Source organism: Arabidopsis lyrata (genome assembly GCF_000004255.2).
Source record: "Arabidopsis lyrata subsp. lyrata unplaced genomic scaffold ARALYscaffold_1, whole genome shotgun sequence".
NCBI lineage: Eukaryota > Viridiplantae > Streptophyta > Magnoliopsida > Brassicales > Brassicaceae > Arabidopsis > Arabidopsis lyrata.
Window position 1 is genome coordinate 27,156,544 of NW_003302555.1, and position 12,977 is coordinate 27,169,520.

The 12,977-nt window shown below is 33.2% G+C and overlaps 2 protein-coding genes across 2 annotated transcripts; both read right to left on the reverse strand.

Moving 5' to 3' along the window:
• Positions 1 to 2,302: 2,302 nt before the first annotated feature.
• LOC9327705 (ABC transporter G family member 12) lies at positions 2,303 to 5,891 on the reverse strand. The gene is made up of 8 exons (XM_002894274.2): positions 5,400 to 5,891; positions 5,008 to 5,087; positions 4,455 to 4,919; positions 4,244 to 4,366; positions 4,026 to 4,157; positions 3,376 to 3,936; positions 3,150 to 3,257; positions 2,303 to 2,847 (listed from the first exon to the last, which is right to left on the reverse strand). Exons 1-8 carry the CDS (start codon positions 5,626 to 5,628, stop codon positions 2,482 to 2,484), a joined length of 2,064 nt encoding a protein of 687 aa, XP_002894320.1. The 5' UTR covers positions 5,629 to 5,891; the 3' UTR covers positions 2,303 to 2,481.
• A 1,506-nt stretch (positions 5,892 to 7,397) lies between these two features.
• On the reverse strand, positions 7,398 to 9,499 carry LOC9330382 (RNA-binding protein 8A). The gene is made up of 4 exons (XM_002894275.2): positions 9,061 to 9,499; positions 8,622 to 8,758; positions 7,919 to 8,070; positions 7,398 to 7,694 (listed from the first exon to the last, which is right to left on the reverse strand). The coding sequence occupies exons 1-4, from the start codon at positions 9,329 to 9,331 to the stop codon at positions 7,649 to 7,651; spliced, it is 606 nt and encodes a 201-aa protein (XP_002894321.1). The 5' UTR covers positions 9,332 to 9,499; the 3' UTR covers positions 7,398 to 7,648.
• Positions 9,500 to 12,977: the final 3,478 nt, after the last annotated feature.

Here is a 12,977-nt window from a genome sequence, read left to right on the forward strand (position 1 = left end):
ATCACAAGACTAATATACATTAATTTCAAGCCTAACTAACCACCTAGCACCCTAATCATCAATTTCCATTGGCTAGGAATGCTAAGCACTCAATAAGTTCTTTCGGGAATTTCATCGAACACCTTCCGGGCATGAAACTTCCTATGATCTAGACTAGCTTAATCAAAACTAATCTAGCACTAAGAACACCTAGAGAGTAAGGATCAATAAAGATTAAGTCCTAAACATCTTGAATCAATCAACAACCCCCTTAATCTACTAAACCCAAAGGCTCAAAAGAGACTACTCACTAATCATAGTGAAAACACAAAGATCCATGTTGTTTCTTTGCATGATCTTAATGACAAAAGTAAATTAAGAAGAAATCTCAAAATAAACAAGACTAGATTGCATAAAAATACTTAAGATTCATACAAAATCTCAAAGGAGAAAAGAGAAATTCAAAACAAGCATCCCCTCTTCTCTAAAACTAGGTTATGAGTATTGATATAAAAGGGGAAAACGAACCGGGTCAACCCGGAACAAACCGGGTTTTGACCTGGTTTAGAAAAGCAATCGACCAGGCAATCGACCACTTGGTCGATTCAAATCTTGTCCGTAGCTCTGATCCATATCAATCGACCGGGAAATCGACCAGTAAATCGACCAAGCAATCGACCAACTGGTCGACTGCTTCCTCGAGTCCTTCTCGTCCGCGTGTCTGGTTTGGTCCCAATCGACCAGTCAATCGACCTACTGGTCAATTGCTTTCATCCTCCTCTTGATTCTTTGATTCTTCACTTCTTTCAACTCCATTTGCCTCCAAAACTCCATACTTCACTCCAAGAACCTAAAAATAAGAAATGCAATGCAAATATGCACCTAAGGACCTAAACATGAATGCAAAATGATGGAAAACTAAGATAAACAAAGCTTAAAAAGGAGCAAAAACACAAGATATCAATCACCATAAAGATGAAGAGAAATCGAATGAAGGAAATAGATCTGAGAACAATCTGATATAATAGGAAGGTTCCCATCACAATTATTGAAAGCAGAAAAAAAAAAACAAAGCAATTAACAAACTAGAACCACCGGCAAATGCCGGCGGCCCGGAAAACCAGAGAGAAAAAACGGTTTTGATCAGTATCCCTTTTTGTGTCGCAAGAGAGAGTCAATTTTCTTGAAAAACGGTTTTGTAACCTTTATTATTGTAGTTCTTGGTAAAAGAAAGTAATATGAGCCCTTTCAATATAGGCTTTCTTAATATTCAATTGGAAATGAAAAACTCGCTGATAGTTATAATATATGTTTATAACCTACAAATTTCGATTTGGTGAAAGTATATTTTAGTTATTTTGTTTTTTTATTCTAATTTTAAAATGCAATTAAGCAAGTGTCGTTAATTAGTTTTTGGACATCATATATTTTGTTTCTTAGGGTCCGAATGGTAACCGCGGTTTTTGTTGTGCGGAGAAAGCGGTATGACAGTGCGGTACGGTTCAACTGCGGTACGTGCGGTATGCGGAACAAATGCGGTTTTTGTAAATAAGCGGTGCGAAATAATGTTTGATTGGTAAAAAACAAAAAGCGGTGCGGGATATACATTATAGTTAAATAATTTTAATTAAACATTCAAATATGTATATATATATATATATATATATATATATATTAAATAAAAAATTTCATAATAAACAATATGATACAACAGAAAAATATTTTTCGAATATTTTAATTTTTCTATAACATATTTGTATTATTAATTTTTCGAATATTTTTTAACTAATTATTTAAATACATGTGGTTTTTCATAAATATTTTAAGTATTTAAACATAATTTAAATAAATATGGTGATACAAATACATATTATATATCATATATTAAAAAAAACAATATGACAAAGAAATAAAACAAACCAAAATAACATGTATAATTAAATAAATGGTTAATACAAGTTCTATTTTTTAAATTACACATATCTCTATAGACTGTAGATACCACATAACGCAAACACATCAAATAGGATGAGAATTTACTGTAGCGGGCCAACTACAATTTTTACAAACAAAATTGAACCGCACTCACAACCCAAAAAATAAAAAGAAACGTCCCGCACTTGTAATATTTTGTTGATTGGTAACATATCAATGGGTCCCATGAAAAACGTCCCGCAGTTCTGAAATCCGCCGTCTCCATTCACCCCCTTAGTTCCATCATTAATCATGCATTGAATTTTATCTCATTAGCATGTTTGCATAACAGAAGATCTAAACCAACGATGTAATCACTAACTCAAGAACAAAGACAAATCATTCTGTGTTTTTTTTTTTTTTTTTGCAATCATATAGACGAAATATTCAGATTATCATGTTTATTCTCCAAAAATAACAATGCTGAATCATCATATGCTGATAATGATACATGTTTATAAATGTTGAAACTATTGTATGTGCAAAACAAATTAAGAAACAAAGTGTATACACATATAGATATAGTCTTTAATTAATTGGAGAGGTAAGACCTTCTTGAGAAGAAAGTGAGTGTAGAGGTTGGTGTCTCCTTGAAGATAGTGAAGATAGAGATGGAACTTTCTTGAAAGACGGTCTCTTTTTGAGAGTCTTCATTGTTCTCTTTGCTTGTATCGCCTTCAAAGCCGGCTCTGCTCTCTCCTTAAGCTTCAAGACTATGAAGAAGAGAATGCGGTAACACACAAGGATCAACACTATCGCTGATAAGTCCCACCACTTAGAATGTGTGACTTGCACTCCGAATATCTTGTTTATCACTTGCTCTCCTGTCATCTTGGGTTCCCCCGCAAACATCGGGTCGAACTCTAGACCAAGAAAATCGTTCTTGTATGCTCCCTGCGCATTTTAAAAGAAGAACAAACATGTACAACTTGTAAACTTTATAACCTTTATATTAAGTTATCATGTCCCAGATTCGAACTTGTTTTAGTAATTCATATTTATCGAATTTATGAGCTTTGATACCAAAGATTCACGAACTTCGTATCAAAACTAATTGACAATGAGCAGAATTATTCACTGACCCTTGTATTATAAATTTGTACCATAGTTTTTTCAGTGTGAGATACACAATAGTTACAAGCTAAACACTTCAATACTTGTATTGAATGGTTCTTGTGATTAAGCAAAAAGAATACCTGAATTGCCCAAGAACCATAACTCATGAAGGAAATCGGGTAGCGCCAGAAAACCTTTGGAAGATCGGGAAGCAAACGGAAGAATCCAGAAGTCATCATGATGATTCCCTATAAAAAACAAACAGAATCAAGAACACCACCATCGAACTCTATTTATAAATTTATAGGCTAGTGAAGAAGAAATAAAAACAGAGGATCTTGAAATAAGAGTAAGTGTGTTTCTTACAATGATGCCAGCTCCTGTGATTAGACCCATCAAGAAATTTGGAACAAGAGAAGCCACAACCATCATAAGACTCTCAATGACTGAGACAGAGAAAAATATGTTGAGACAGAAGAAAGCCCAATGCGAGACCCCAGGACGGAATTTCACCATGTTGTAAGTAATACTCCCTGTGATGAGGGCAATCGCTACCAAGAACGGGAAAGAAGAGACGTAATTCGATATGATATAAACCGATACACCGTAGTAACCACTCAATCTCTCTTTATAGAACACTTTCATTTCTTCAATGAAAGAAGGAAACCCTCCAATGGACATGAAAGTCATGAAACCGGTAATGAATCCACCACAAGAAACCCGAGCCAAGATCGATGTGTAGCTATGCCCTACATCGTAAAAGATTGTCCCGACACAGAATGATACCACAATATAGATCACAATTCTTGACCAATAGTATCCAATATCGCGGGTCATGTTCACAAATGATCTCTTTGTCAAAGTGCTTAGCTGTTTAAACCACGTCGCTTCACTTCCCTTTCTCACTTCCATCCCATGATGTCCTTCCTATAAAACCCCGCAAACAGAACACAGAAATTTTCAATAAACACTGGTTAGGATTCTTGAATGGATGGGACAGAGACGAGTTTGCTTACAATGCTAGCTAATTCACGGATGCGAGATTTTGCAGATTTCGCGTAGATTGAACGACGATAATTCTCAACAAGTCTAGCTTTGATCTCAGATGTTGCTAGATTCATTAAAGGATCTGATGTAGCTGGTGTCTCCTACAATAAAGATTAATTCTTGTGTCAAAAGACTAAGACATTTTTGCAGTGTTCCTCAAAACGTTTTAAGGATTTAAATTTCTCACCCGAATCCTCTGTGATCCTTTGAGTGTAGCTGTAACGGTATCAAAGTCCGAGTTTATACATCTTAGGAAATGATCAGAAGGATTCCGTTTCTTCGGGCAAGGAAAACCCGCTTCGGCAAAGAACTGCAAACAAAACACACACATAAAAAGTTAGTGATACGAGACTATAGTTAGGTTGATTCTTGGAAACCAAGAAAGATCTCAGTTTTACCTCAACAGCAAACTTGGACTCGCCAAAATAAACAGTCTCTCCACTAGAGAGCAAAAAAAGATCATCAAACAGAGCGAAAACTTCGCTACTAGGCTGGTGAATCGATGAAACAACGGTTCTACGACCATCTCTAGCGATATTCCTAAGCGCTTGAATCACAAAGAAAGCAGAAGCACTGTCCAAACCACTAGTGGGTTCATCAAGAAACAAGATTTGCGGCCGCGTTAAGATCTCTAACGCTACGCTGACGCGTTTCCTCTCGCCGCCACTCACTCCTCTAGAGTGCCAATTACCTATGACTCTGTCTGCACAATCTTGAAGACCAAGCTCAATTATTGTTCCTTCAACTATGTCATTGACTTCTTCTTTGGTCAAATCACTAGACAGCCTTAGATGAGCTGAGTATGTTATTGTCTCCCTCACCGTTAGTGTTCCCATCAAAATGTCCTCTTGTGTTACATAAGCCTATTCATAAACAATAATTTCAATAAAAATTCTAAAATACCAAAAAGAAAAATCGAATTAAATTTCGATAGTAATAAATTATACTTACGACGAGACCGTAGTCTAGTCTTGCCTTCTTTCCGTTCAATAGAAGATTACCGGTCATAATCACGTTTCTTGCGAGTCTACCTATATACATGGATTAATTCTGAACAATTAATCAAAAATTTGATTTATTAAGATCTGATTTATGTGTATAATGAGTGTGACTTAACAACTAGAATTAGCAAAAGGAAAAATGTTATAAAACTTATGTATATACCATACCTATAAGAATTCATAAATTAGATAAGTAAAATATGTCCAATTCAGAAAACAAAATAATGAAATAGAACAAATAATAAGACCGAAAAAAAAAAAGAGTGTAAAATTGGTGATAATGTTTATTTACATATACCATATATATTTCTCACTCACACTATTACCAAAAAGAAAACGAACCTGCGAGAGAATCAAGAAGCGTAGACTTGCCGGATCCGGAAGGACCCATAATGGCCATAATCCGACCCGGTTCAGCATGACCGTTTAGTCCATCGAGCAATCTTCGAGTCGGACCACCACTAAAGTTTGGTATAACCACCGTCAAATCTTCCCACGCCAAGTACGCCCCACGGCCAATCTCTGCCGGTGGAGGTGGACGTCGGCCATTGCTCGTACTCTCTAACTCCATTTTTTTTTGTTTGATCTTGAAAAAGATCAAAACCTTACTTATTAGAGAGACAAAGAGAGAGTTTTGTTTGTTGTTCTTCTAGGTTTTTTATTATATTGGTTGGAGAGTGAATTATAAAGATAGAGATTAATCTTTGTAGGCCTAAGATTTTCTTAGGTGAGAGCAACAATCAACAAACAACTAATTACATTTAATGGGTGGCTTTAATATGATAACCATATATAGATACACGTCTATAATATATAGTTTTTGGCACATTAAATGTAAGAGAATGAGAGTTGTGAAAGAGGTCCAATATTTATACAATCGTCCATGTGTAGTAGTAAGCAACCACCTACTTATTGACATCATATACGTATGAAATACTTTTTTTTATGTCGGTTCTTGCCAACTAACAAGAAATTTTCGTCCACGGAGAGCAAATGATATTTTTGTAAAATGAAACTTAACCGTAAGATTGTTTTCGATAAGTTGTTTTTCATTTGGTTTGAAATGAATAGACATATCATACATCAATTAAAGAATCCATATTTGGTTGTCTTCTAATTCAAGGGATATTGATAATGATAGTTTGACAAATTTATCATTTGTTCACACGTAAAATTATATAATTATCCATTATTTCTACTAGTTTTTTTAACTATAGCTATAGAAGTGATATTTTGATAATGATAATTAATGAAGAAGATATATAAAATATAGTTTGAAAAATCATATTTGGTTGAAAATGTTAAATCAAGAGAATTGATAATTGATAAGCTTGATGATATAAAGAGGTAGAGCAGCTCTCACAACGAGTCTTCACAGGTGTTAAATGAAAAGGGAAAGGAATTAAATGTGTGGTAGTTGGCACCGATATAGTTATTTGTATTATGGTTCATTATTTCTTTTTGGTCTGTCCATTTATTATCTTCATGATTTTATGGTTATCTTTAGCTTTAGCTTTAGCTTTAGCTTTGGTATATAGCAATGTATAACTACATTTTTAAGCATTGTTTAGTATTTAACACAACCCAAAGTTATAGATCTATTTCTTTCTATTTATATCTAAAGAGTTTATTGATTTCTCGGGTTTTTCTGATGAAAAAAAAGTGATTATAAACAAAGTAGCAACATTCACAAAAGTTTTGGTATAAAAAGCGGAAAAAAAAAAGATTTCCAGAAAAGAGATAGAAACCCAGAGTCTAAACTCAACAGAATCTAAGGTATGGTCTTATAAGCCTTTGGCTCCATCCTTATTTACAAGAAAACAAAATTTAATGGAGTAGTAATAAGAACATGTAAAGTAGTTTATTTTTGTTGGAAAGTATAACATTTTTTTCTTTTGTGACATCAAAAGCAGAACTTATATAACTGTCCCAACGGTTTCATATTATATGGTTTTAGCCATTAAAATAGATAGATAAATATAATGTGGGACTGGCTCGATGCACAAAGTATAGATGATTGAATCGTACAAACGAAATCATGTATCATGTGAGTAGCAAAGCAAGTACAGGCTCTATATCCAATCATCAACCTTTGATGATTTCTGTTAACATATTTAGGAAACGAATAGTTACGTCTACAAATACAAACCATGTAAATGCCATTGATTTGAAAAATTCCGTAAAATGCAACCCAAAACATTGAATAGCTAGTTAGTTAAGATCCAAAAGTAATTTTCATATTTAATCGATCAGCCAATACGAATTTTATGTGTATTTGGTTTTCTAGTGTGAGGTCTTTGATTTTCAAATTCGTTCTCACCCAAATATGAATCAGGAGAATGAAAATTAAAACATCTTCCTCATCCAATCTTTTTTTTTTCTTTTTTACCAAAACAAAGCATTAAAACAGATCTCATGGTGTTTAAACGCAACAATCCCATGCAAAATGCATAAAAGATTAACCAACGTAAAATCAGCCAAACCCTACATAACCCCAAGAAAAATTGTCCAACACTCGCGCCTTGCATAGATAAGAGAGGGAATCCCAAATACAGAGACATGTGGAGACAACTCTCCACCAAATCATACAATCAGTAACGTCTTCTCGGGCTTCTTGAACGTTGCGACCTCCCAGACCTGCAAAAATCAAATATGATCAATGAATGATGAATGAATAAAAGGAAGGTACAAACAATTACTTGAGAAGTCACAAGTGACTGATTCATTAGCATAAAGACATAAAAGTTTGGTAGGTGCTTAGGACAGTATACTAATTTGTCAACGCTTCATCTCACCACAAGAGAAACAAGTCGAGGTACTTGGTTATGAGAAGCGAAACAGAAAGAGATTAGGATACAAACCTCGAGTTCTTTCTCCTGTAAGATTCAGCACTGGGACCTCTGCTGAAGGCCCAGTCAACGCTAACATTCTGTGTTAGAAGCTCAGCACCATTCATTGCTGAAATAGCCTTCTGTGCTTCTTCATACTTCTCATACTCTATCAAAGCATAGCCCTGATCAAGATGACAAAGCAAAGTGTACAAAATTAATACAGCTTCCATGGGAACTCAAGCAAACTGAAGAAGAATTAAATTTGATTAGTAAACTCTTATTCTAGAACACAGCTTATCAGATTCGGCCCTTCATTTCTGACACTTTACAAAACATGGATTAACACATGAAAGCAAGTTAAATGGGAGTGTCCTTAGGGGGAAAAACAGCATTGCACTTTACAGAATATTACATCTTCCGAATCTTTTGTTAAGCAATGTAAAATATGTATGTAACATCACAAAGATTAGCTTATCATTTTTGGCTCTCTATTTTGATACTCAACATTACATTGAGTAACACATTAAGTATGTTAAAGAGGAAAGTCATCGACGACAAAACAGTATTGCACTCATCTCTAAATTACAACATGACATCAATCCAACAAAGCAAAAAAAAGAATTAGCTTCACTATAACAAACCAAAAGGCATAATGACATCAATCTAACAAACTCAAATTTTAACAACATAAAACCATCAAGAGCTACTAAGAAACAAAGGCAAAACTCCATACCTTGACAAAACCAGTACGGCGATCGAGATTGAGATGTAGATTCTTTATCTCCCCAAAATCACCAAAAGCATTGGTTAAATCATCCTCCTGCGCCTCCTCATGAACTCCAGAGACCAAGATAATCCATCCTTCAATGGCTACACATAAACACAAACAACAAGTCATCCAAAACAGTTCCAACCCTTTATTACTTACCATCAAAGAAACTATGTTCAATCTTCACAGACTTTTAAGTATTAATCAGTGGTTATAGAGGTTCCAAGCTAATTCTAAACCAATCTAATAAAAAAAAAAACTTCTAGGTCAAATTGAATCCCAAACACAGGTGTATATGAGAAACCCTAGAACAAATTACTAACACAAATCAATCAACAACAAGCTCACATCACAAACACCTAACTAGAAAACATCGAAAGAGAAAGATATTGAGTGAAATTACATCTCTGTGGACCACGACCGCCATCGGAACCGAGTGATTCGAAATCGCGCGAGGAAAGACGACGCTGACGATCGGAATCTTTCTCCTCGCGAAACCCACGGCCTTTGGTCTTCTTTGCTGATTCGCCATTTGCTCCGGCTATAGCCGACTTAAGCCTCGGATGTCCCGCGCGTGGAGAAACATCAGCTCCGTCAATAGCTGTACCATCTTCATCCATAAGGTCATCCTCCTCTGGCTCGAAATCGACTGCTTCTGATTCTATGTTCGCCATAACTTCCGCCGCCGTAAGCTTTCCGATAGATCTCTTCCCGTTCCGCCGACTGATTTAGTTTCCTTTGTTTTTGGGGACGGAGCTTTCTTCTATCAAGATATTTCTCTGCCACTGGTTTATAGGAATATATTGGGCCTTATATGGGCTTTGTTTGGCTTTTACGTTTTTATTTCGTTTCCTTTCTTGTCAATGTTATTTGGGCTTGTTTTGGGCTTTAACGTTTTTTTTGTAATCTGTCACGCTTCAGAGTTAAGCTAAGCCTTTGATTTGTTTTTTCTTACAAAAACAGGCTTTGATTAAAACTCCTCTTGTAATGTTACATTATCTCAATTTCATATGTCGAGATTGAATCATGGCATACCTTTTAAAGCATTCATAATGACATGATGTCAAATTAATTTTCTTTTGGCGATGATGTCAAATTATTGTAACACTTAATAATTAGGATACTATCAATCATATTGTGGTATTTAACACTTTACAGTAGATAGTGGTCCATCCAGTGCCAGTCCGAGCATTTGTGAGATCCTACACGAAATATAAAATGAGGCCTTGATATTTTATTAACAATATTTAACATATGATTTTTTTTATATATGTTAATTTTTATTATTGTTTTAAAAAAATATCCAAAAAAATGGGCCTCAATATCACTAATTTAACTAAGTAAAATTTCAAAATGGGCCTCACTATCCAAAAAATACTAAAAAAATAAAAAATAAAAAACCAAAAAAAAAAAAAATTGTGGGACCCCAAGCAGTGGCTTGGGTAGCCTGTCCTGCGCGCCGGGCCTGGGTCCATCTCTTTGATGGTGATCATCATTATATCATCCGTTTACATATAATCATTTTAGTCGAATATTTGCTTTCTAATTTCCCCTCTATCTCGAAATTGATTTTATTTTTCCCAACATATGTTAATTTGACCACATTTTAAGAATAGCAAACATATTTTTTTACAAAATACAGAGTTTGGAAATAATAAAAAAAATACAGAGATGCAAAGCATTTAAAGCAAAGAAATCTAGTTCGTCGCCAATAATTACTTACGTCATTTAGAGGAGCAGAGAAAGCATTAATTTGGCACACATTTATTGTCTGGTTCTGTTGACTAATCTATATATACATTTTTGAATGACTTTTAGCAAATAAATCCTGGAGTTGGATCTTATTTACGGATGAATGCCATTGGCATTAATTATTTAAATTTGAAAATATTACTTAAAGATATTACCAATACGATTTCGAGAATCATAAATTCATATCTTCCTTAATTTTCTGAGTCATTAATGTGATAATCTTTAGGAAATATTTCTCTGTAAAAAAAAAATCCACATTAATGAAGGCATTAAAATCGACACTGACAATTAAATTATTTAGATGTTCAATTATTTTAAGATTCTTATATCTTATTTGATATTTTTTTTTTAATATCTCATTCTTTAATTACTGCGTTTAGAATTTATTGGTTGTTACCTATTTTTTGGTGAAATTTATTGGTTGTTACTTAATAAGTAATTATGGTGCGTTTATTTTAGTTAATATCTAATTTAAAGGATTTGTTTTCTTTTATTATTAATAAATGAATAACATGTATAGAAATAAAAGATTTTTTTTGCGACTCCATAATAAATATATTAAACTCTTATTTTCTACATTTCTTACACATAATATCCTCTTATTCAATAACAAAAAATATATATTACATATTTTAAAAAATATTTATAATATTTAAATTATATAAAAAATTTGTAATATTAATATTATTTCGACTCTATACAAATTTATTATATATGTATATATATCTTATGTGAACCATTTAAAAGAAATTTTTAAATTGACTTGAATTATATAGCTTTTAAATAAAAGTATTTTTAAAAAGAAAAATAACTAAATAATGTTTAATTTCACGGGACGGGTAATATGATGGGACGGGTTTGGTTGATATTTATAAAAGATCGTATACTACGGGTGAAATCCTAAAATTAACAATCAAAATAATCTATCAAACAAATTACATTTTGATTTTTTAAGAAAATATAGCCCCGCGGTGTACCGCGGGTTAAAATCTAGTAATAGTACAAAACTCTGGTCAATTTACGAAAATTATTTAACAACACACGTGTCCTACTAAGGCAATCCCGACCGTGGATATTATATCTAAAATAGTTTTAACGGCTAGGATCAGGAAAGGAGTAACTGAAGCCCGTACACTCGTTACATTGGAAAATATATAGACTCGAGGAAAATTAATGTCATGCGTGAGTTTTGGTGTGACGGGGAAAAGAACAGCTGGCTGACAAAATTTTCTTTTATGAGAGATAGGTAAGAGCAAGTCCAACGGTGTTTCTTAGTGAAGTTCTTAAGAAATTCTTAGCTTAAAAAATCATTAAAATTAATGAAAACAAGATATTAGAGTTTCTTAGCTTAAGAATTGTTTCTGTTTTAGGATTTGTTAAGGACTCATGTTGTGATGCCTTGTGATTGGGTGAGGAAAAAATATAGAAGCCAAAAATAAATTTATCTCTTGTTTTTTTATTCTGCGACACTTATTTTTCTGTCTTGCAAAAATTTATCTTTTTTTTTTTTGTTTAAATGCTAAAGTCTTGTTTTGTGAATGGGGTTTTACTAAGACTCATATTCATATATGGCATAAATTTGGCACGAATTAAGCTAAAGACTAATCGTTATTCCGGTTTTTTATTTATTTTTTAATATGCTTTTCTGTTTTGTATGTTTAAAATTTAAGAAAATTGTAATAATTATTAAGTTTTATCAAATAAAAAAGTTTATAATTTTCATTTTAAAAATAATTTTTTTTTTAAGAAACGTATTTAAGGACTCTACCATTGGACAATGAAAATTTTAAGGATTCAACACAAACTCTTAATTTTGAAATTATCACAATTTATAATAAAAAAATGTTTAAGAGTCCTTTTAAAGACTTTACCATTGGACTTGCTCTAATTGTTGTAGATGAGCAATGAGCCCTACTAAAAATAGTAGACTTCTTCACACTTCACACCATTTCCCCCGTCAAGAGACCGCTTGTCCTGTGATTCCTAGAGGTTAGTGAACCAAACTAGACTCTTTGTTAGTAGACATTTTGGAAAGATTTATTTTCTTGGTTTTTGTAAATACATTGTATTTCTAAAATAATGACTGGTCAATATAGATTTGAGATGATGAAAATAATGAATGGTGATTAGCAGTGGCAGTGGGGAAGGTAGAATTTAATTTTACCGGGATCAAAATATATCATGCTTTACATGCTATGATGTATTGATGTTGTTGTTACTTTGAACTAGTGTTCTAAATGCCTTGTCGATTTCAAATGGTTACTTGATGAAAAATCTAAGAAGCGAACCAAAGATTTAGATACCGGAAACGGAAAAAGGGTATATTTCAACTGAACAAATTACAAAGTGTGTTATTATACGTCAACAAAGTTACATTATTTTTTTTCAACCTAAACACTAAAATTACTTAAATAAACTATCTAGACTATTAGATTTGAGTGTAAAACTACATTGACTTAAACAAAATTAATCAACTGTTTGTTTTCGCTCTCTTAGACGATACGATGATGACGATATATCATTTTATCATAACCAAATGACGTTGTTTTGTCCATTTGAGTCCCTAAA